The sequence below is a fragment of the Crassostrea angulata genome, chromosome 1, assembly GCF_025612915.1.
Source record: "Crassostrea angulata isolate pt1a10 chromosome 1, ASM2561291v2, whole genome shotgun sequence".
NCBI lineage: Eukaryota > Metazoa > Mollusca > Bivalvia > Ostreida > Ostreidae > Magallana > Magallana angulata.
This window is the reverse complement of record NC_069111.1, coordinates 22,628,803-22,653,365: the sequence shown is the minus strand read 5'-3', so window position 1 is coordinate 22,653,365 and position 24,563 is coordinate 22,628,803. Positions and strand designations below refer to the sequence as shown.

At 33.2% G+C, this 24,563-nt stretch overlaps 1 protein-coding gene across 20 annotated transcripts in view; it reads left to right on the top strand.

Moving 5' to 3' along the window:
* LOC128162239 (doublecortin domain-containing protein 2-like) overlaps positions 1–24,563 on the top strand; it is a 56,613-nt gene that overhangs the window by 12,065 nt on the left and 19,985 nt on the right. For 6 of the 20 annotated variants that reach the window (XR_008240634.1, XR_008240632.1, XR_008240627.1 and 3 more), the window contains exons 1-5: positions 3,907–4,326; positions 15,955–16,015; positions 22,553–22,644; positions 23,147–23,287; positions 23,740–23,901. Coding sequence is in view for 1 of the 20 variants with exons in the window: in XM_052825455.1 (XP_052681415.1) it covers positions 4,007–4,326; positions 15,955–16,015; positions 22,553–22,644; positions 23,147–23,287; positions 23,740–23,901 (776 nt within the window). In the remaining 19 variants the exon portion in view is untranslated. Of the gene's footprint in view, positions 1–3,902; positions 4,327–6,633; positions 7,642–10,967; positions 11,562–15,954; positions 16,016–22,552; positions 22,645–23,146; positions 23,288–23,739; positions 23,902–24,563 lie in introns of those variants that run through there. The other 14 variants (XR_008240622.1, XR_008240621.1, XR_008240629.1 and 11 more) reach the window with 12 other exon arrangements.

The window sequence follows — 24,563 nt, the reverse complement described above, 5'->3', positions numbered from 1 at the left end:
GAAGAGAAAACAAAGTGGGGACAGAATAACTGACAAATTAATTAGGACCATGTAACACCCCCCCCCCCCCCTCTTGAAATGTATATACTGAAAACAGATTATTGGCGTACAACATCCGCACACAATTTAAAGAAAATTTCATGGTTGTTTTTTTTATCATTTTCGCTAGCTAATGTAGGACATCACAAATACCCCAAGCCCCCTCACGGAAAAGGAAATGCTAGGTGATGAGAGAGAGAGAGAGAGAGAGAGAGAGAGAGAGAGAGAGAGAGAGAGAGAGAGAGAGAGAGAGTCGATGTAAATCACAGGTGCGCTAACACCGTTAAATTAAAGCTTGCTAGTTGGTCTGCCCTACCCTAGCTACCTCCTCTCTTTTCTCGTTTTAGAGGCTTAATTATTGTCTATATATGCTTGTAACAAATCAAATCAATTTCAAATTCTAAATCAAACTGAATTTGACACTACAAAACTCTCTCTGTGTGTGTGTCTCTCTCTCTCTCTCTCTCTCTCTCTCTCTCATATCGACAATGGCATTGCCATACCCTACAATACACTATTTTTATCTGGATTTTTGTCTTTGAGGTTGTAAATCATTATATCTTCTATTGTTTAAAACTTTATCATAACCTATATTTTGACATGTCGATTATTTTTTTGAGTTTCGTTTCATAGCTTAAACATTTAGATTAAACAGATCTTTCTTCGCGAGCCGATTTTTACACAGTTGGGGCGAATACACTTCGGGTTAAAATTGTTCGGGGGGAAATACATACAGGGCAAACAAAACCACTCAGACTCGCAAAGCCAACAGTGTTATTTCTAATTTAATTGTTTATACTGTGTGGGGTTAATTCATAAATATTAATTTAACCATTTTATAACCACTTTATAAGAGCTATTAAGACATTTATTTGTAGGAAAGAGCATGTACGAATGATCTTTATTTAGAACAGTTTGATGTTGCTAGGATACAGGTTTCAGATCCATGATTTGATTGGTTAATTTAGATATTGAATCTCGAATTTCGAATCTCGAATCTCGTATTTCGAATCTCGTATTTCGAATCTCGAATCTCGAATGATCCTTCTCGGCTTTCGTACATATGAGCACTACAACTGTTGACTTTGAGATGCTGTGATTCTCGTCGCCCGTTCAATGAGGCGTTTTGTTGAAGCTGTGTGAGCAAATCTTTTAATTCATAACTTATTCACCAACCACAAATCTTTTTCACTAACAAACAAAACGGCTCTGTCGGGAAAGAAAATTTCAATAATTTTTTTTCAAAAGACGGCTCAATATGATCTCAACTTGAATATTATTGATAGCTCTATAGTATAGGCAAACATACTATACATACAACATAAAAAAAAGATTTGAACTGAATGATACAAGAGCTTAGTCTTGGAATAAAATGACGCAGTGGTGAGCAACGCTACAGACGTTCAAACGAATCATTCATTGCTAACAATTATTGATGTAAACTTATGGAGAGTTATTTGTTAATAGGCTATTGAAAATCTCTGCTCACAAAGCACCTGCTGGGTAAAAAAAAAACTTTGCCTCTTTAAACAACGGTAAGAGTAAAACTTGTTGGTTGTTTTCTCAAAATATGAAACGAAAGTTCGAACACACTTATTTTTTGGGGGGTATGAATTAGCCTTGAACCTGGCGTTTCCCACTTTATACCGAGCGCAGCGAGAGGCGGGCGAAGCCCGCCTCGCGAAGCGAGGATTAATGGTAACACGTATATATAAGAAAATCAGTGAAAAATGAAAGTTGAATCAGGGGTACTAAGGCCAAAAAAAATTTCTTCCAGTCCTGGGCGCCGCCATATTGGCAGCCATTTTGTTTTTAAAAAGTTAGTTTGATCATTGATTGACTGGTACTTAGTCTTATCGATGTTTATTGCCCCTAAACTCGATTAAATAAGTTCCAGTGTTTCAATAGAAGGTAATTTGAATTAAAAGAAATTAAAAAGGAAACCAGATATGTTTCAATAGTGCTTCAATCAAGAAACACGACTATAGTTCTATGTATGTCTTATCCATTATCAGATGGAAAATAAAAACATAAACGTCAAGGAACTGATCTTTTAGATTCTGAATAAAGTATTCAATTTTATTACATTGACATTCATATGAATTAAATTGATGAACAATGAAAGAAGAAATAACAAAAAATTCGGAATCACGTAACTCTCTTCGGCTATTTCCGAAGACAAAACTTGAACGTTTTACGTCTGAAATATGACGTCATAATGTAGACTGAGCACGCGACGTTTAGTTTAACTTTGACGAATGATTTGAGTAGGCAACCATACTGGCGGATCTTACTCTGTGCGTTTTAAATAGATTTTATTATACAAAAATCAAACTACACTGTGTTAAATCTGCGCTCGGTCCAACGGTCACACCGTTTACATATTATTATGACGCAAAATGATTTAAAAAAAGAAAGAAAGAAAGAAAGAACCCATCTTAATTATAATTAAAAGTGCGCCATGTTCAACAAAAGAACCTGTAGAACACATGTTCAACAAGAGTTACTAGTAACGTATTCTTATAATACCTGTTCAACATCGAACACGAACATCAATGAATATTATTGTTCTTTACGTTCAAAGATAAACAGCACACATTTAAAGGGGGCACATAAACAAGTAACTCGAACTCGAAGGATAAGAAACGCATTGTATTTTTTGTTCAAAAAAAGTTCTCTTCAAATTTGCATTAAACACAATTTTGTTAATTTTGAAAGTACAAAAAGTGTGTTTGTGACTTCATGTCAATGCACAAAATTAGTAGTCCTAAAGTTGTAAGTATATTTTCTCTCTCACTCTCTCTTGTTCTCTCCCAAATTCTTAATAGGAGAAGACTACCTAAGTTATTTAATACTTGTGACTAATCCATTTGATTAAATCAATAAAATGTGTTCAATTCAATTTCTCTCTCTCTCTCTCTCTCTCTCTCTCTCTCTCGTGCTAAAAGAAGGATATAAGATATTCTCTTTAATTTAAATGGTGTGCAGAGGTCAGTGAATAGTTAATGCCATGAAAATATTTATGCGCATTTGGTGTGCAATAGAAACGAATATATTACCCCCACATTTCAATGTGGCGCTCTTATCAATTTAAGTGTCCAAGTAAAAGACATTGATGCATTCCATTCACCCTATTGAATGTGTTAACTGCCAATCAACTTCGATCTTTCTCTTATCAATGCTGTAGCCTTAGCTAATATCTGAGGTTCGAGAAAAAGGAAAGAATGTTTCTCTGCTTTTAAAAGGAACTATTGATAATAAGTTTTTTGTTATTTTTGTTTGTATTTATCAACAACAGGGAAAAGGTGGGCGGGGGAGGAAGATATACATTTTGTAAGAGTATGGGGTGCACACCCATAGTCTTTGACGAAGCAGTTTTATTAAAACATTCAGACCTTGTGTTTGATGAGGGATATCCTTAGAGATATTCCATGGATTAAATGTCTGATAGATTTCTACTGGCAGATAAATCGAGACACCTTTACACCGGGCCATCAGATATTGATGGAGGTTTCAATGAGGGCCATTGGTGTTTCTTCACGCCTGTTAACTCTCTGAAGGCACCCGAGGACGTTTGTAAAGCAGCATTTGGTGCAAACAAAAAAATACCCCCCTAAAATCTCATCGTCGTATGTTTTGAAAATGAAATATCCTACTTTTTAAGAATACATTTAGAATAAATTTTATCTAAATAAACTTACGTATATAACATTCGTAACCCTTCATGTACGTACAAAAAAGATTTGGGTTTGTTTAAGGTTTGTGGAAGATCTTGTCCCAATTTAAGTTTGATGCGAGACACCACCATATCTCGGCCTTATCTGATTTTGAATCCAACACAAACGATTTCAAACAATGCATAAGATTTGCTCTAACCTGTTTGGGTACTAAATATTTGTGATTAAATGAATCAAAGCCAGAATCTTTAGAAAAAAGGCCACCAATCTTTAAACAGTGTAGGTTTGCTATGAAGAAAACGCATCCTCTACCCCCGATCGACAGAAAACGAGAAGAACTGCCTCCCGACGAAAGAGAACTTCCTCATGGCAAAATCATCAAAATGTACAAAAATGGCGACAAGTTTCGCCCGGCAAAACCGATACTATTCAACGAGAGTCACTTTAGTAGTTGGGAAATATTTCTGGACGAAGTGCAGGAAAAACTAAAGTTCGAAAGACCGGTGAGATCTATCTACACCCCGGAGGGTGGTACTGAGGTCTACACGTTTGAACAAATTCAGGATGACCATGCGTATGTGGCAGCTTCCGGCAAATTTGAGCCTTTCAGGTAAGGATGGCAAAGAAAGGAGGAGAGAAAGTCCTCCTTGACGCTCGCGATGTGTACTGTTTGTTGTCCCGGTCTGTTTTGACGCTCTGTTGTGGTTCCCGAGCTCTAGGTCTGATCTTCTCCCCCTTGTGGAACAATTAATTAATAACTGCAGCTTTAATACGACAAAGAGGGCGCGTCAACTGCTCTAATAAGTTTTAGGCATCAAGCCAAACTGATAGTGGATTTTTAAAAATGGTACTGTACCATACTGTACTTTTGAAATTCCTGTATAACAGTATTTACATCTTTTCCTTGTTCTTCAATACCGTTTCAACTTTTTCCTATTGTTTAACGTGATCACCATCACGACACCATTGCTTGGTCGATTCTGCGTACAATTGGTTGATTTGTATCTTGAATCGAACGTGTTCTTGATAACACATGCTTATCGAAGTTGACAGTCTTGAAATTCTGCTCTTTCAGTTCTGTGTTTATATGTTCTTTTTCTAAATGATAAGTGAAATTAGAAAATCTTTCTCTCGGTCTGGGTTTGTTTTTAAATTAGCATAGGAATAATTCAAGGCAGCATGCACGACCTTTTTGTGGTAACATTTGGCTAAGCTGTGATATTTGGACTAGTGCATGCATGCGTACTTGTCCAAATATTTTAATGAAACTTACCAATTACCTTTAGCTACATGTAGCTTCTTGGGCAATGCCACTGCGATGTAGCTGTCGTTTTTGAAAGAGGTATGCATATCTGAGTAAAGATGGAATCTCCTCATTTATGTAAGGACGCTTATATAAGAACGATATTAAAACACATTAAAATGTTTCCTAAACTGAACATCGTTTGATGTATTTTCGACATTTATTTTAATTGATTTACATATGTAATGTATTTTGATTTCTTTTCAATCGTGAAAAAATATACACACAAGCTATAACTGTGCGGTCTTCTAATTAATTTGAATCAATTAGAGAAAAAACTTAATTAACCTCTTTCCTCGCAAGAACAACCCTTATTGACCATTTATGTAGTCTCTGTGCCCATAGTACTTTTTTTAAAGCCTTAGTTGTAAAATCTATGTAATACTTCAAAACCCTTATGTGGCTCCATCTATTTAAACTTGAATTACCCCCAGTCTGACAAAGGCACTCTCTGCTAATAGTGTCATCGCAATTGAATTGCCGTGTAATTGAATTTATGTGTTGAAAGACGTATAATTGCGATTATAATATGAATGTCACTTCATTGAGAGTCGAGTCTGACTTCTTTGTAAGCACATTATTGGCATGAAAGAGCTTGAAAAGCTCCCATTTTCTCTCTCTTAAAGTTCCTATCATCTACATTGCAAATGAAAGAGTAGATATATAAAAGGAGAAAGTGGAAGGCAATTGAAAGAGACAATGCAATGACCAAAACTAAGGTTAATATACCTGCATGGTTAATTTTGGAGCAACCTCTTCTCAGTACTTCAAAGCACCAACTATACTTACATTTGTAAGTATTGTTTTAACATAGGTTGCCACTTCTCCAATACTGTCGTCTAAAGTTTTGAATATCTATGAACAGATGTTTAAAAAATTCGCAAAAGAAAATTAGAAAATACGCATGTATACGGTAGTTTATAGTACCATAGTTTCATTTTTCTTATTTAAAGAATAATTAAACTCTAAGTATTGAGACACTGATGGGAGAAGGTGATGACGTAAATGGTGTTGAATTATAAAGCAACATTTGACTGCAATGAAGGGTTTTACCTGGGCTTAAGTTGCAGAGAGGAGTACTCGTGTTGTAAAGACGTTTAGAAGAAGGATGGTACCCAGAAGTTTTTTAATCCATCCGCCGATCATCGATTTACATGACGTCGATGTATATGAAAAAACAAAATACATGTAGTAGAAATCATCTGTCCCTTCCCCCTTCCTCCAAAAAAATATAAATAGTCGATGATGATGTTTATACATGTACGTTTGTAGATAGCAGATTATCCAATTTGATTTTACGTAAAAATTTGGCCTTGAAATGAGACACATGGAACTATTTAATTGAATTGAAGCCTTGTTATTCTTAACATAAAATAAACATTTATAAGCTAAGCTAAACACACGGAGTCGGTGAATTTCTCATCAACAACACGGTCTCTCCAATAAATTTAACAATGCTTATTGATTTTAACTTCTTTGTCAATAGTGTTGGGCTCAAAATAAGAATTGAAATAAATCCATCAATATATTTTATAGAGTTGTAACTTTACACATAAGATGTGTTTTTGTGAGTGAACAACGTGTAAGATGGCGTTTTTTTCTCGGAGTTAATCCGAGGCCGAGTATACTTTTACATGTTTGGTTTCTGATAAGCTTTTGGCACAATTGATTGATAAAGAAAGTCTTGCTTTCCAGCAAGAAAAAACCAACATTAAAGTTCTCGTTGAATTATTTAGTGAAGTGGCTCTTTTCAAAGATGGAAGTGATGTTTTCTAAATCTGAGCGTTTTCAGATGATTGGAAGGCGCTTTCTCTAGTGAATGTTTTGTTCGGGATCCGAGTGTATGGTATGCTAACTTTGTGTATTCAGAACCGGCGACCGTCTTTGTGAGTCCCCCATACAAATGTGGGCAAAAGCTTTGAATGTATTCCAAAATTTGAAAACTTTTTGTTGTATATAACGGTGCATGGTTCATAAGATTCTTTTATAACCAGGCATGCAAAATTTTTCATGTATGAAAATATCTATTCTCCGCAAATAAAACGGATATTACGCGAACACTTTTAGAAATTTGTTTGAGTAAATGTCATTCAAACTTTTAATATATTTCCTAATTCATTTGAGGTTTATGATTTAGATGATTTAAAAATCTGATCCGAATTCTTTGCTCATTGGAACTCTATTTGTTGTCATAGCGACGTTGTCTGAGTGCAATCCCACAATCCCTCAGTGAGAAAGTTGGGAAAGTAAAGAGACATCGTTTGGAAGCTCTCTTCATACATACTGTTCATGTAGTGGTGTCTTCTTATTTTAAAAAATGTCGTGGGGGAAATATCCGTCCATAGAGGAAAGAGACTTAGTCCATGGGACCCCTATAAAAGTGTATAAAAATGGTGATCCTTGGTTTCCCGGAAAAAGGGTTGTTGTCAATCAGCGACAGCATCCGACTTTTGAGTCGTTCTTAAATTACTTGACCAGTACCCTGAAGGAAGAAAGGGCTGTCCGCAGGCTCTACACCCCAAACCACGGAACAAGAATCACCGATTATGACCAAATTAAGCCCGAAAATGTCTACGTTACTTCCCACGCTCTGGGAAGCAACGAGCACCTGAAAAGAATAAGGTGAGATGTGCATACATTTTTTTCCATCTCTAACTCACTTTATCTCTCTTTCAAGTTCAGTTTCTGGGGGTAAAACACGTAGTCTGTACTGTTTACATAGACATTTTAAACGCATCAAACTTGAGTTCGAATTGAAGATCCATGCTGTTTCGTGGTGCCAAAGTTATGCCTTTGAAGACACCGCGCTTTTCTTTTATTTTTCAGGTGTGCTAGGGGGTATTCTCATAGAATATTAATTTATAGAATTTTGACACTGATTTTACACTGATAAGATAATATGGTTAAACTGTTTTAAGGGGTTTGCAATACTCTTGACATCCCTTACTTTAAATTTTTATGATGCCAACGTATACTTTTTATGGAAAAATAATGTCTTCGGAAAATTGAAATAATTATTATGGATAATCGTTTTATCAAAATCTCAATTAATCCAAGCATATTATATAAAATTTTCGTCATATATTGAAATCAATAGAATGATTGAATGTATATAAAATGAAATATTAATAATCCAACAACATTTACCTAGTATAGATAAACTAAAATCATAAATGAGATTTTGAATACTAGTATTCACTATGTGTGATGAAAGATATATACGTCATTCTATCAAACATAAATTTGTATAGATTTTATTGTAAGCGATATAGAAAGTTCGTATAAACAGGCATGCAGACTAAATGGTTTTTAGAACTTTTAAAGACCCGGTCTAAAAGCAATGACGTTTACGTGCAGTTTTAATAAGAGGCATTTTGTGCATCGTGAATGCATGAAATCAATGTTAAACAAACAAATAAAATGGTGAAATACACAAAACTAAACACCCCCCCCCCAAAAAAAAAAATTGTGATACACAAGTTTACAGGTACTAAATTGAAACCTAAGAAGGTTTAAAAGTATTAAATCTATCTAAAAACGGTAACTTCGCGTAAGGGATTCCACACCCGACTTGTTCCAAATGAAAAGTTGGTACGCTTTCCCCCCTAGGTGTAAAAGCTATTATCAGGATTTCACCCGGAACAATGTCAAAATCACTTGTGTCTATTTTTAAATCTTTATTATCAAGTTGAAGCTTTAAAAAAAAAAGAAGAAAGAAAGTTTAAAAGATAGTAATGGACACATCTAATTGTAACACCAGTGTAAAACAACAGTATCAAGATTTTTAGCACAGACGTTGCAAAATGACGCTTCTGTTTTAAATTCCATGTGCTAAGGACTGCAAAATGACAAATCCAATAAAAGTCTTCATTAAATAAAAAGAGAGACAAGGTCTGATTGATATGCAATTTTAAAAGAGAAAATGAACCCCCAGAGAAATACTTTAACCGCTGAGTGTTTCTGTATATTAACACAATTTAGTGAAGTTTTCAAGAGTGATGAAATCATTGATCAAACAAGAGTATGTCACTGTGTTTACTTCATTTCAATCTTCGGTGCATTTTCTATAGGTTTTATTGATTTGCGATATTTTTCTCTAAAAGATATCAGAGGTTCCCGTGTTCAAATGCATCTACCCCCCCCCCCCCCCCAAAAAAAAGAAAGAAAACAACACAAAACATGCTCTGATCTAGAGGGGGTTATGGGTTGTGAAAACCTTTTTACTATGCAAACAGTTTGTAAGCAGAACAAACTTTTTAGTAGTTTTTTGTTGTTTATACACGTATTGTTCCATTTTCTAAATCTCTAATTTCAATAAAGGAATAAGGAAATCCGAATCATTTTTTTACTATTATGAGGTGATGAAATACGGTCGGGAGTGATCAAATCCAATAAAGCCCGAAGGGCTTTATGATACATTTGATCACGCCCGGCCGTATTTCATCACCTCATATTATTTAAAGAATTATTGCTTATTACTTATTTATTTAATATTCAGCGATTTTACGATTACATAAAATTGTCAACGCTGAAATGTGTTGGACTACACGTTACAACATCGATTCGTAGCGTTATCACAGACGAAGACACTGAAAAATGTACATATTATGGATCAAATTTCGCTCAGTGCTTTTACTTCTATAATAGCTTTTGCCGTATTTCCAAATTACACTTGACCCACTCATTACAAGACAATAGACAGTGTAAACACGTACTTGCTTTTTTGCATTCTATATTTTAAAGTTTGTTGTCAATTTTCACAAAGAAATCAAACAAATTCTTGATTGGCTTAATTTACATGTTCTTCATTAATTAAATCGGACACGTTGGACCATTATTAGGATAGCTTTACACTACAAGCGTTGAATGTCAGAAATTTGCAGTTTGACTAGAAAAGCTTGTTAAATATTAATATTCTCTCAGGAATCTGACATATCAATAAATCCGATATGTACTATAGTAAGTAATTGTGTTAGCTATTTGCAGCTTAAATGTTTGAATCCAAAACACAATGTGCACAATATTTCGTTTAATGCTCCCTCACCTCCTCTGTCCATTTTTGATTTTAATTTGAAGAGCACAACACATTTAGTGGATAAAATATGAAAACCTAATATATTCGTCTGAGACGTCGATTGTTTACTTTCTCTACCCTTTTATATCTTCTAATGACACATAAACGTATATACATGTATCAATCTTCATAGCTTTAATTTAATCTATTTTTTTTGGGGGGGGGAGAAATTTCAGAAAAGAAATTTCAAATTCTTTATACGCAAATCATCACATTTAACGCTAAAATATTTTTCTAAATAATTGCTGTGCTTGATTATTCTTGGACTTATAACTGTACGTATAATGTGCAGGGTTGTCTCTAAAAATTGAAGTAGAAGGAGGAAATGAAAAAGTAGAAGGAGGTCTGGGGGTCTATCTTATAGCTACATTGTGTTTGAAATGCAAAGATAACCGGGTAATTAAGGCATTATAAGTGGGGGAATTCCCCGCCTCCCGGGTGTTAGAGACAACCCTGAATGTGTAAGTACAATTCGATAGGAATTGTATATTGATACGTATTATTGGAATTTTTAAGCCTGAGTAACGGTGAGTGTAATGCGGGTGTATAGTCTTGTTATTAAGCCCCCCCCCCTTCCATATCCACCAAACCCTTAAAAAGTCTTCTAGAAATGTTATAGAAAACCAGACACAGATCGTTTAAAACACGCATCAATAGATGTTATTATGAGAAAATGACGTTTAATCCATATTAATTAATATGAACATTGATTACATGTGAATTCAAGTCCATAACATGCTGTACCCGACAGCACAGCAGCAGTGTTAACGAATATTCATCGACAGAGCTCTGAATGGGGAATTTAAATAACAATGTGAATTGATTAAATGTTGTGTCGATTTACGTTTACTTATGTAATTACGGTATTTAAGGACTAAAAAGAAAAAAATTAAATAATTCAAACTACTGACGGAAATATTATAATCCCACCCGGTAGGTTTTTTTATGTGTTATTTACACAGAACACGTGGTTGCTAAGGATTATTGGGTCAAAGGTTGATCCATGTAAACACATAGTATCCCACAATCCACCTGTATCAGCATACTGGATATGTTCGAACGATAGAAAGATTCTTTCTGCAAGTTGACATGATGTCTTGAAGCTTGGAATTAGCTGATACAGTTTCTTGTGACTAAGTGTGATAAAATTGTCAAACATAATGGCACACACTACTCATTCCTCGTTACCATCAATCGAAGAACGCAGTGTTACAAATGCAAAACGATTTAAGTTTTGTAGAAATGGGGACAAGAATTTCGGACCAAAAATGGTCACCTGTAATGAAAAGAAAGTCAGGAATTTTGAAAAATTTCTTGAGCAGCTAACAAATGATGTAAAATTAAACTCGGGTGGTTCAGTTTATCGAGTTTACACCCCACGGCAAGGACATAGAATCACCGATTTAGAACATTTTCAGGAGGGAGAATGCTATGTGGTTGCTGGAAAAGAGAGATTTCTTCCTATGGGGTAAGGAAAGTTTGGAGCACTTTGCCAATATCGCTACATTGTTTGAATAATTTTACAATGACATGCATTATAAGATTGTAAAATTACTGGGAGACACTGTGTGTAGTTTAGTAATAGATAAAAGAACGGGACTTCATTTTTGTAATGTCAAGATGAATGTGTTACACAGTAAGACATATCTTAATAAATGACATCCAAAAGTTTTGAAAACTTGAAATTAGATGTAGGAGGTAAAATGTTAAATGACTGGGTAATCCAATATAGAAAGGACTTTGACAGAAAAAGATGACATAAGTGTATTCTATTATACTTTCCTGCTGTGTCATTGACAAGAGTTAGAGGCTGTCGCTGTTGTGCTCTTTACATATAAAGAATTTTTTTTAAAACAGATTTAGATAACAATTTTGACCCTTAAACATTTATGGTATTGACCAGATGGATATTAATACATTGATGAAATGAAATTTATATGCAATATTTCTTTTATTTTTAAAAATTTATATTTTGAAAAAAAAAAGAGGAACAGTTTTTTCATGATCATCAGGAATGTATTTTAACATATTGTGAGAGAGAGAGAGAGAGAGAGAGAGAGAGAGAAAGAGAGAGAGAGAGAGAGGAGAGGAATTGAGATTTTGGGGTACTAATTTACTGTTAGGGCAACTTCTGGTCCTCAGTTGTGAAGAGTTAAATTAAATGGTTACCATGCATACTGATTCCATGAATGGAGCATTGTCAGTGATAACTGTTTAAATATTATCAGACTGGTTTATCAGATGAATTCTTTTTTTTCTTTAAAAAGCCCCTGTTTTGTTTTACTACTGTAATGCCTAACACTATACATTGTCGGTTCATACTTAGATCCCAGGGATTGATCTTAATGCCATTGAAGACAAATCATCTGTGACAAAATACCAATACACAAGCTTGGGACATGTTATCCTGAAAAAAAATCTCATCTAATGATAGATTTAAGCAGAGGTTTGAAGTGTGCCAAGAAATATTATATTTTAAGTTGTGCATGTTTTTCCTTTATATAAATGCTATTTTAATTGTTGCAGATCTATTTCAAAGCTCTGCTTATTATTATCCCCTAAGAATCTTGGGGGAAAAAAATTGGGTGTCAAAGAACCAAGTTTATTCCTTTTGAATAGGATGAAAGTTTTGAACTTCTGAACTGAATGAATGCAGCATGAACGATTACAGGGTCTTAGAGAAAACAATTTTGAATGCTTGATTGTCCATTTGACAGATTCAAACTTTATAAACGCAAACCCACAGCACTATGAAAATGAATACAAATGTATATGCAGTTGATAACTTGATATAGGGATTGCTGGCTTTTGTTCTTGGTTCAGACCTTGGTATTGAAATAGGTCATTGGGTCAAGTCTCAGAGAATTTAACTCTTTAAAATTCTTTTTTGTTTTAACTCCTTACCATGCAAAAGCTACCCCACCTCATAATTACTATGATGATATATGAACTGTTGTTTATATTTCCCAATCTTTAACAAACAGAAACAACGAAAAAGCTATGAGAGTGTAAAGGACTCAATATTTTTTATATTATTGTCTCAGTTATAATAAATTGTTTGTTTTTGTTGGCATAGTGGCATGTAATCGCGGTCTTCAAATATAATACCTGAAGATCGAAAAAAATCAATTGCTTTTTTTAAAGGCCTTGAAGTACAGTAAAGTTAGTATGGTTTCAGTGGCTGGAAACTTGTCTAATAGGCCACCTCCTGCAAAGTTATTGATTGATGGCCATGGAAGTTGTTTAATGCAGTACTGGAAAAAAGGGAGGGGGGAGATATTCTTAATTTCTCATGCATGCTTGAATCTGTTTACCTGTTGTTTTGCTAGCAGGGTGAGGGATAGCCAATTTTTTTTCTCACCCTATATAAATCCCATTGTTTTATTGATAAACATCCCTACAGGTAGACTATCATGTGTGGAATCGCTATAACAATAAAAAAAAAAATCCAAAATTCAATAAAGCTATGTTTATATGAAAACTTCTTTGTTTTCAAAAGTGTTGGCAAATAAATATAGCATGCCATTAACAGCAGCATTTAAAGTATTTTTATTTTTAGAAAGTTGGTAAATCATAATTATACTTTCATTCATAGCCTTATTAATATTACATAAAGGAATATTTTTAACCTGATCTTTATGTATGACAGATTACTGAAATGAGTTGGCTACAGTCAAAAGTTTATTCCACCTTCTTATATATCAGTTGTCTATGTATTTTCATAGAACATTTCTATTACATTTTCTGTATAAGGTTAATGTATAGCTATAATATCTGAAAGGGAAAATCATGTTATGTAAACTTGTTTTAAGAGAAAGAGCTCAGAGAATTCATCTTATTAATATTTTGTCCTATAAATACCAAATTATGGTTCTCCGATCCTCAGCCCCAAAGTATTTTTTTCATCGTAAAATCGTTATTTAACCTTAAAACTTTATAAATGAAATAAAATTACCGGTAAAAGAAATTTTTTTATGGTAACCATGCATTTTATGAAGTTATTGTAACTTTAATTTAAATGGATATAACAGAATAAATCTACAGGTTGAGATCATGCAAATTTGAAAAAAAAATACGGTGTATCGGTGGCTCGAACCTATTTACCTTAATGTAGTAGCTGGTCTGCGTGGAGCCACTATGCCAAACAGCTCATTGAATATCTGAGTGTAATATTAACACTACAAGACTTCTTAAATTTGTCTATATGAAAGGCAGATATATGGTAGGAATAAATAAATTTCAGATAATTTAGAGTTATCGAATATTGCTGAGGATTGGAGATTGTTAATACTTTGAAAACGGGCTGTATTTACGGACATTGAGAGACTAGTTCCTCCAAAGAAGAAGCTGTATTATCTTTGTTTTATATATATTTAGAAATTAATGAACACATGGTGTTGCTGTACAGTTAACTAAGGCTTATCAAAATATTTGTGTTGTGGTAAGCCAATACACAATAGGATTTGTGTGAAGACCTGTACGTGAAACCATCTTGGTAACAGTGTTTATCTGTTTACCGTTGCAAAACAGATTCTGTGTGATATGTTTGTACAAAAATACATGAAGAGCACAAAACTCTCACAGTTTTTAAAGTGAGATGATGCAGTAATTCTATGCAAATTGATTACTTCAGCTATTATACCTGTAGATGACAAATATAGACTCTGTAGTATTCTCCCCGGGTATCCTTGGGTATAATAGAAATGAAAATGCTTTGATGTAAATGCAAAGATGGGAAGAAAAAAATAATTGATTTTAAATTGATACATGTTTGATATTGTACCCTGGATAGCTATTCAAGCACACTTTTATAGGGACCAAACAAGATTTTTAGTAAATAGTGTTTACCTTGATGTAGCAAAGAGGTTAATTGAAATGTTGTGTAAATCTTGTGAAGAACTTTTGAATAGAAAGAGTCTGGAATCCCCTCTTTTGATTCTAGATTAATTATTAAGAGAAGCAAAAGAAGCTTATGGATGCTTGACAAAACCAATGGTCGTCTTATATTGGTCTTCCTAAAGGCCCTTTTACATTAATTGGTGCGCGAGCAAAAGCGACAAAATATTCGTGCAACTGAGAAATTTAAATTTAGATTGTAAACTGTTGTCGAAATATTCGCATATGAAAAGAGGTGGTATATATATATTGGTATATATAAATTTATATATAGGGGGCATATGTAAACCCAACAGACAGCAAGGAGGTATTGGCAGCAGAACCATTTGTGGTCTGAAACAGAGATGCTTTTACAGGGATATATATGCTAATGGCAAAGCATGGCCAATTAAAGCTGACAAATCGTACAATGTTAGTAAAAGTTGCAAGATTACATGAGACATGTTGAGCAACAGTCTCATGGTCGCAAAAAACACTCATAGACAACTGTGATTCATCTTACGACCTTTAAGAATGGTGCATCAATCTTGCGAGTACACAAAACAATGTAAGACGTTCGTACTAATGTTTGTGCATCGCATTGTGATATTTTGTATTGCATTCTGTCATGTCTGAATAGTGTGCATAGGGACTATTTTCAGGAGACTTGATTCAACCACTAAAATGCATGCAGCGAATGTTTAGAGCTCATGCAAAAGCTAGAGCATTCTGATCGCAAAGTATTGTAAAATGCTCATGCGCCAATTGTGAAAGGGCCTTTAGATATAGCCACAATCATTCATTAGATTTCTTTAGTTACGTTTTACTGTTTGGGATAATAAAACATTATTATTGATGTGTGTGAGAAAACCGTTGTTTTCCTTCCCAGTATGTTAAACATCCGATAAGCTTGGGTACCATCACTATAGACACTGTTGACATCTCATAGATTGATGCTTAACATTTTTTTCTTTATTTCATTTTAGATACACAGCCATAGAAAGCCATAGTCCAAGACCCTCCAAAATAAATAAATCCAATTTTAATGTAAGTATATTACAAAATCGTCAAAATGTTTGTCTATTCTAGCACATTGAATAGTGCTTTTATGCATTCAAGTGAATTCTATTGATCTGTCATTTTGATGGTCCTTCAAGCAAAAATGTAATGAAACCCACTTCAGCTCTTAACCAATTAACTACTCATATGATCTTTAGAGGGGAAAATGACATTGTTAAGTCCATAATACAGTGAGAGATATTATGTGACAAATTTACAAGTACTTATCATGTATTTACAAATAGTTGCTATTTTGTGCATGGAAAGAATTGATATCCCAGCACAAGTGGAGTGTTGGGCAATAATATTTCGAAATTCATTGATAAACTGATTGATAATTGACACATACTTTTAAATTTATACTATATGGCAAATAAATATGGTGTTCATGTAGGGATATTTAACAGATTTATTATTCACTATTAATACCATTGGTAATACCTTGTTGTATAGAAATAACTAATCCCAACCCAAGCCAACTGTTAATATTACAGTACATGAATACAGATGTATAAGTATATGCTATTGGGGATTTGAAGATTATAAGGATTATACAACCCAAAAGAAGAATTGTCAGGTTTTGGTTAAAGCATTTACAGATATTTCGAACATTGATATAGCTAGGTTTCAAACTCAATACAAAACAATTCAGGATATATTATATGCTTAATTTGATCAAATTTAAATGCATTTAGGTATTATTGCTATTGTTTTGGTTAGGTAATGAAAGTTTACACTATGGTTTATCTGGCTAACTGATGTTTTATTCATTCAGTAACCAGAACATGTCTTTCAGTTATGAAGATTAATTAACTAAATCACCAAGAAGTATATTGATCACATGAAAGTTGCTGTTTATCATATTGCAGGATGCTAGTGTTTATTTATGAAAGTTGTGTTTGAGTTTGGCATCAGACAAGGAGTATCCTTATTGGTACTCTAGTCTTGCAATTCTAGTCTGGTAGAACTTTTTGGCAATACATATAGTAGTAAGTTGCTATTAAATTTCATTTGTGAAGGGGCAATTCATATAAAACTTCCGCTCTCTGTAGAATAGTCTTTTTGATCCACGTATATGTTTCTGGGCCTCTTGCTCTACATAAACAAACCTAAATCATGCCAAAAAAAAAAATGCCTTGTGGCCTATTTAGACAATTTAAGCCCCCAGCAATTGGAGTTTTAATTATTTATTGCGCCAAAGAATAGAAAACTAATGAATTTGGTAACTAATAGATTACTTATCATGTAACTAAATGTATAAGATTATGGAGGTGTGGACCTGCCCATTGTCTGTCTTTGGGAATTGGTTAATAATTACAAGGCTTATGTGGTCACCGGCATTGATTTGTAGGTTTCTCATCAGTGCTAATATTTAAATGCCATGATGAGAGATTTGAGAGATAAAAACATGATATAATGCATAATCAATAGATCTCTTTTAAAAAAGACTGCCTGGATAATTTGATAATAGGGAATGCAGGAGGTCAGGATAGCTAGGTAATCTGTTCTGGCTGGCTCACGTAGAATTCTGTCTAAGTAAGGATAGAATAGCTACCATATTTACACATCTCACTTTGAAACAGCCAGACCAACCCAGTGAGCTGAAATTATGTTGAAATGTATTTTAATGCAAGCTGCTGGTGACTTTGTCTTGTATAATTCTGGTTCTTTTGGGGTTTAATGTTGTATTGATGAACACATATTGTTATGAAACCATCGAAAGATTTTAATCTTACTAAATGCTACATCTGTCATCAACTAACCTTAGTTTTTTGGCAGGGAAAGATTAATGTATTATTATAATCAAGACTGTTTTACAGGTGGGATCACAGGAAATATGACTAAAGATAGGGATTTTTGTCTTGGTATTAAATTTGGCTTTAGAGGTAAATGTATCATTTATGACCTATGAAAATGTATCCTAGTTTTATTGCAACAGTAGCTCCAGTTTTGGGAACAAAATACTTTCCTAGCCTCCAAATTACCATGTATTAATTTGTTATGCGTATTTTCTGGTTTTGTTGGAAGGATACAAGTTTGGAAAGACTTCCTTTGACATAAGTTATGCATAGGATTGTTATACATTTCCATCATATGGTTGATTGTAACTTTATAAACAGTAGTCTTGTTTAGCCATCTCTGATTAAGTACAAGTACTTGTAAATTGTCTTTTTGTGGTACTTAATTTTGATTTTATTTGAAACATTTAAGAAATTGTTAACTCACTGTCTCATGGTTTAATCTCGATCGAAAGGGTAAAAAAACGATAAAAACTGTGTGTCTGGTATATAGTAGTTTGTACTTTTCATGATAATAACATTTAACATGTTTGTGATATCTTCTAAACTATCTCTACACTTTCTATATAAAAGTTGTTTTGGCAGACTTTTAGCCATATTTCTACATAGATAGTATGTGCTAATGGTTTTTCTGGTTTTTTGTTGTTGTGTGTGATTATATATAGCTCTTTCTTCGGCAATTGATAACTCATTAAATCTCCCACACCCTTGATGGTAACTAAGGACGCTTAGAACATGATCTCAATTGTTGGGAAATGTCCTGCTAAAGTTTAAGTTCAATTATGTTTAAGACATTTCTTGACCTCTTCTTGAAAGTCAGTTAATCAATTTCCATGGCCCTGATATATATAGTCCCATAAAGAAGTGCTCCATATACCATGTCCTCTTAATTGCTATTTACTTTAGGACCCTGTAATGTTATTCTTCAATTTAAAAAATTCTTCAAGATGCATTTTAAACGTCAATGAATGCCGTTCACCAGTAAACATTGACATAAACCAATAAACTGCTTGATTTTTGACAATTTTTTTTTTGAAAGCCATTTTTAAATTGCCTATTTGATTTTCCCCCATAGACATGTAGGTATGAGAGGATTAACCTCTGTTGTGGTCAATTCATTTCCACAAGTTATGAAAGTAAAAGCTGGGTTGTTTACCATAAGGATTTCAAACCAAATTAATACCTTATTTTCATAATTTTGTCAAGTGAAAATTCAAAATCTGTAATTTTTTGACTGTATTGGTCTTGGAAATAAAGTTATATTGTTCCTATATATATATATTTGACGTTCTGTTTCTCGTCCTTATTTATAAAGCATTAACAAGATTATTCCAGGCACAAAGTTATATTATATAGAATTCATTGCAAAATACCCTTAATCCTCTCTGACAACAAGAATGTGCTTTGGTTCAAATAAGTCCTACTGTTGCCAATTACAATGTGATTGCCATAAACAGACTGAACCAAGGGATTAGCAGCACAGCCAAATCTTCTCCAAGTGGAAAGTGTTCTTTATGTCGTAATGAAATCATCTTATCTTTTTGGAACTCTGCACTCAAAAGCAGTATATATACAAGGAGGATGACGTTAAATACAGGAGAGTTAGTAAACTGAGTGCAAGCACATATATTAAATCAGTCATAGAAAGTAACCAGATTAAGTTTACTTTATAAAAAAAAAAGAATAAAAAGAATTCCACACCAAGATAACACAAAAGGAAACTTGGCTGTGTCTTGGACAAAAAAGATATCTGATTGGTCATACATAATCGGGTCCTCTTCATCAAAATGACCTTAGATCAACATGAAAAGGTCTCCTGCAAGGAGGCATACTTTTTGTGCTCTTGTTGAAAATGAAATGCATATTTTTGTTACCTGTTGCCGGACACCTGTAGAGAATATAATAAAAGCTCTAGTAGCTTTAAAATCATTTAAAGTTTATCCCCTGTATTATAATGAGAAATATTTAAGAACTAATTTCAAATTTATTTTAGTGAAAACCTTTAGGATCATAAACTTAATCAACTTGCTGATCAGATTTTGATTGATGTTGGATATAAGTTTTAGGGTCATTGAAATCAAATAAACTTACCCAGCACTGTATATTATTGATTTAAATTAGAATTTAAAAACAAATTTGACCAAGTTTATTAATAACAGAAAGAGATGATATTACTTCCCCCTTCCCTCCCTAAAGCAATAAGACTAGCTGTGATTTTCATGTCAACATGTTTTATTGTAAAGATTGTAATTTACAACTTTCTTGACAAAAAAAAAGTTTACTTCTGTTATTCATATTTTTGTGGAAATAACTAGCTACAAAAAATTGTGTGCTTGAAGATTCAAAAATACAAAAATCTTTCTTTTTACAAAATTCAACACTTTGTATTTATTACTGGCCACCAGAAGGCGGTCCGTTATTTGATATACATTTAAATAATGTAACGGCTTTTCTGGGGGATAATTTAAAAAAAAAAAAAATTAATATTACCAGGTATGCTTATTTTTATGAATTAAAAGTAAATTTGATGATTCATACAACAAGTATATTTTTTGCAGCCCATTTGACGCTTGCGTCAATATGTTTTCTTCTTGTTGTTGTCTCATAAAGGTTTTAACTTTAAGGCGGTGTTGTCACAATAGTATGTTTTTGTTGCAAATAAAAATCTGAAAAATACAACTCATATTGCTTCAAATGTTGACCTCTACAAGAACTCTATGAAGCCCATAGCAATAATTCTGCATTCTGCATTTTGTACTGCATCCTGGTTACCTGCGGGGTATGTAGACTGGTCCCGGGCTGTTGCTATTCTCCAGTTTAAGTCTGTTTTGTTGTGGGATTGAACTGTGTTTGTCAGATTAGGAGAAACGATTGACTAACAATCTAAGGCTACAATGGAAAGCAAACACTCCAGTGTCAGGTGTATGTTCTAAACTCCACAGGGCAAACATCTCCACTGGAGAGCCCCTCTGATGTTTGTCTTTGTTGCATGGAGGACCTGTCTACTTGTCTGTCAGTACTAGTGGCGTGTCATTCCTGCATTGCCCCTAACAACTTGTACCATTTTGTGATCGGCCAGATTTCTTCAAGTGTTTATGCGAAAATGCACTCACAATTGATTGAGAAATACTGACTGGTATACAATTCAATTCAAACTTAGAAACTTGGTAAAATTGGAATCATTATGGTTTTGATTTTTGCAGTTAGAGTAATATGATTATTTCAATAGAATTTCAGATGTCTAAAACTGCATTAATTAATTGTTGGGTTACAAATATTATAGCATTCGGTATTAGATCTCTGTTGAAATTCATGTTTGAGCCATATTTTATGGTTAGTAGGTATAAAGACCATAAATCTAAAATGATCTTACTGCTGAATATTGAGTAAACATTTTTTTATTCTATCTAATACATTTATACTCTCTAGAATTGCATAAAAATTACTGGGTAAACCTTTCAACAGCTAGTTGGGTTCAAGTCAGTGAAGGATTTGTTAGGAGCTTGACAAAAGGCATATAAAAATCTGTTAAAAAATGCATGTAATTCTGTGAAGTTTGCCGAAGAATCTAGAATCCTTTTAATAATTACTGAATAGATAAATTGGGTTAATCTTCATGGATTTTGCTTTTTACAGGATGATAATGTATAACCCATCTAATTATGCATAGAATATTTAAAGCTATAAGACTAAAAATATCTCAATATATTTTTCATAAAGATTATGTAAAACATGTTATTTTTTGAGGTTTTTGCAATTAGACATGGACAAATTTTCATTAATTGATGAATAATTTGGATACCCCATGTGTAGTACATAAACTTCAGGATTGTACATCATGTTGAAACCAGACGGTATCATGTAATATTACTTGCAGATACTTGTTTCTAAGAGATAAAATAATCCAAACTTCAAATGAACATCTACTCTTAACCTTTGGTTTTAGTATATGTTTAGTTACATAAGATTTGCAGATGATACATAATTTATATTTCAAGATGGTCCAAGTTCAAATTGTTCTAACACTGTTTGTTTAGTAGGACAAATAAAAAGAGGACAAAGTCTGCCAAATAGAAGTTCAACATACTGTATATTAGATTAAAACTCAAAGACCCCCCACGAAAAAAAAAGGAGATATAGATATCATGTCCATATAACCCCATATAGCATATTAACCCTTCTTGTGGTAAATTTTGAAAAATGTTGCTGTGAAAATTGAATAGTACGTATCTGTACCTTGATTAATTTCATTGCCCCAGTATATACGGTACATTGGTACATGTTTATTAAAACATTTACATATGCTGGCCAATCTAAACAAAAAGGCTTTTTCCTGTCATGAAAAAAATTGAATGAATTAACTAGCTGCCTTGCTGAAGTCGATTCTCAGACTGTTGATTCTGCATTTTAACTATACCAAAAGAAACAAAGAAATATTGTTTTAACACCACTGGGTCTATTGTCAACAATGTATTGAAAGTTCAGAAATAAAAACATTGGTGTTTGTATTAGACCTTCCTGTAATATTGACTGGGTAACTGGATCAAAGTCAAAACATTAGTTCGTTTAACGTGATAACTCCAATTGTTAGATACTAATTCCTTCGGTACATTTGCATCATTAGCATAATTGAATGATCAAAATTACTCAATTATATATTATTTATTAGAGCTGTATATATTGATTGTAACTGAATGTTGAACAAATGTGATTTCTCTGATTTCAGAGTAGAATTGAACCTGTTGTTCACAGCAGAATAAGACAGGATGCCAGGTTTAGGCAAAGTCAGACTCTGGCAAGCAGAGCTAAGAGAATCACGTAAGTACAACAGTATACAGAGATAGAGTATATAAGTACTGACGTATTACACGTACTATAGAGGTTCCCAAATAAGCTTTTTCTCTACATGAGTAAGTACTGTTTGTTAGATTAATAGGATGGACTATAAAGTGACGTTTTACATAAATAGTTATGACTGAGCTTTTCTCAATTTGATGTGAAAATTTCATGTCATTCAAGATAAATGAATTTAGTCTTGGGTTTGATTCTGCCATGGTATAGATCATACTGGAAGTAAACAAAATTTGAAGCAATCTGAGTTTCTGAATGGGCTGTAATAGAGCAAGAATCAATTAATTCTTAACTACGTTTTTTTGTTTAATATAAAATCTTTGGCAAACATATCAGCATTTTAGTTGTAAAAGGCAAATTAATATTGAATGCCTTAATTTTAAAAACTGTTTGATGCAGTATACATCAACGTTTAATTGCACGGAACAAAATCTTATATAATGTGTTGTTTTGATGTGTTTTTTTGTAGAGTTGCTATAAACAATGATGATATAGACCACTCCCATGTTGTATTAATTCCTGCCAAGAAAGTCAACAATCTTCAAGCGATCATAGAAACTATAGATGATGACCTCAATAACAACAGGGGCATTCAGTTCAGGGTTGAATAGTAAGTGAACATGTCGTCAATTTTTTTTTTTTTTTTGGGAGGGGGGGGGGCCAGATTATAATTAGTGCAATTTACGACAGTAATTAAAGTAAAGCTCCTGGGACAAGCTATTTGGTTTTTCAAACAGCAATTGGTCATATCTGATAAGTTTATAATGCAATTTTAAGATTAGGAGAATGAATAGGACTTCACTATAAGTGTTAATTCACTATAAGGATGTTTGCTGCATCTGTGGTTTACTGTACAAGTATAATAATTCATAATTGGGGAATGATATTAACTGATGATGTTCATACTTGGCAAATATAGTTTACCATAAGTTTTAATAATTAATAAATGAAAGCAATTTATACACTGTACTGTAAAATGTATTTTTGTCGCTTCTAACAAATGAATGACAAGTTTTTAATATCTCATTGTTCGAATTAAGATTGTTTTCTTTTGATTTTCAGTTTGGTTGACACAGATACCGAAGAGGTCTGTACTCACCCTGAAGACATCATTGAAGATCACATCTATGTGGCCTGTAATAAAGGCCGTAGATATATTCCAAAGACATACTCCAAGGATGGGCGGAAAAACTTTGTGGTCATCCCCTCACCGCGTCCTCTACAGTATGTACAGATTTCAGTATTGTCTCGAAAACAAATGCGCACAAAATACTGCACACAAAAATATTCTGTTGTATTTTTATAGACAAGAATTAATTTCTTTCTCTTGCCTGATATTTGCCTGATCTGTATAGCTGTATATATACTGTGATAAATGAATGACAATTTTTAGGTTTGTAATATGTTTTGTTTTTGAATCATAATTAATAGACGAGTTAAACAATAGTTTATTAATGATCATGAAACTTTAAAGAAATTGTTAGAAATCAAATAGAATTAGCTCAGACTTTCTAGATTTGAAGAATTTATTATTATAGAACAGCCTTTTTTGAAAAAGTTTATAGATTGAGATAAAATTTTACAACGTAGCATGAATAAGTGAAATGTTTGATAAGTTCACACTTATATATGGATGGATGAAAAAAAGATCAGTGTTTGATCTAATAGATGCATTCACGACAGCTTTCTGCATGTCACTCTGCTTTGTATATTACGTAGCTTAAAAAAAAAGGAATTTATAAAAAAATAACCATTAAAAATACATATGTAATTTATTTTCTTCTATCTTTACCCTCAGACTTCTACATAGGTCTGTAAAGCTTATTTGTTTAAAAAGGATAGCACTTAATTTTTTTGATGTCACGTTGACCTAACAACAAGGGTTT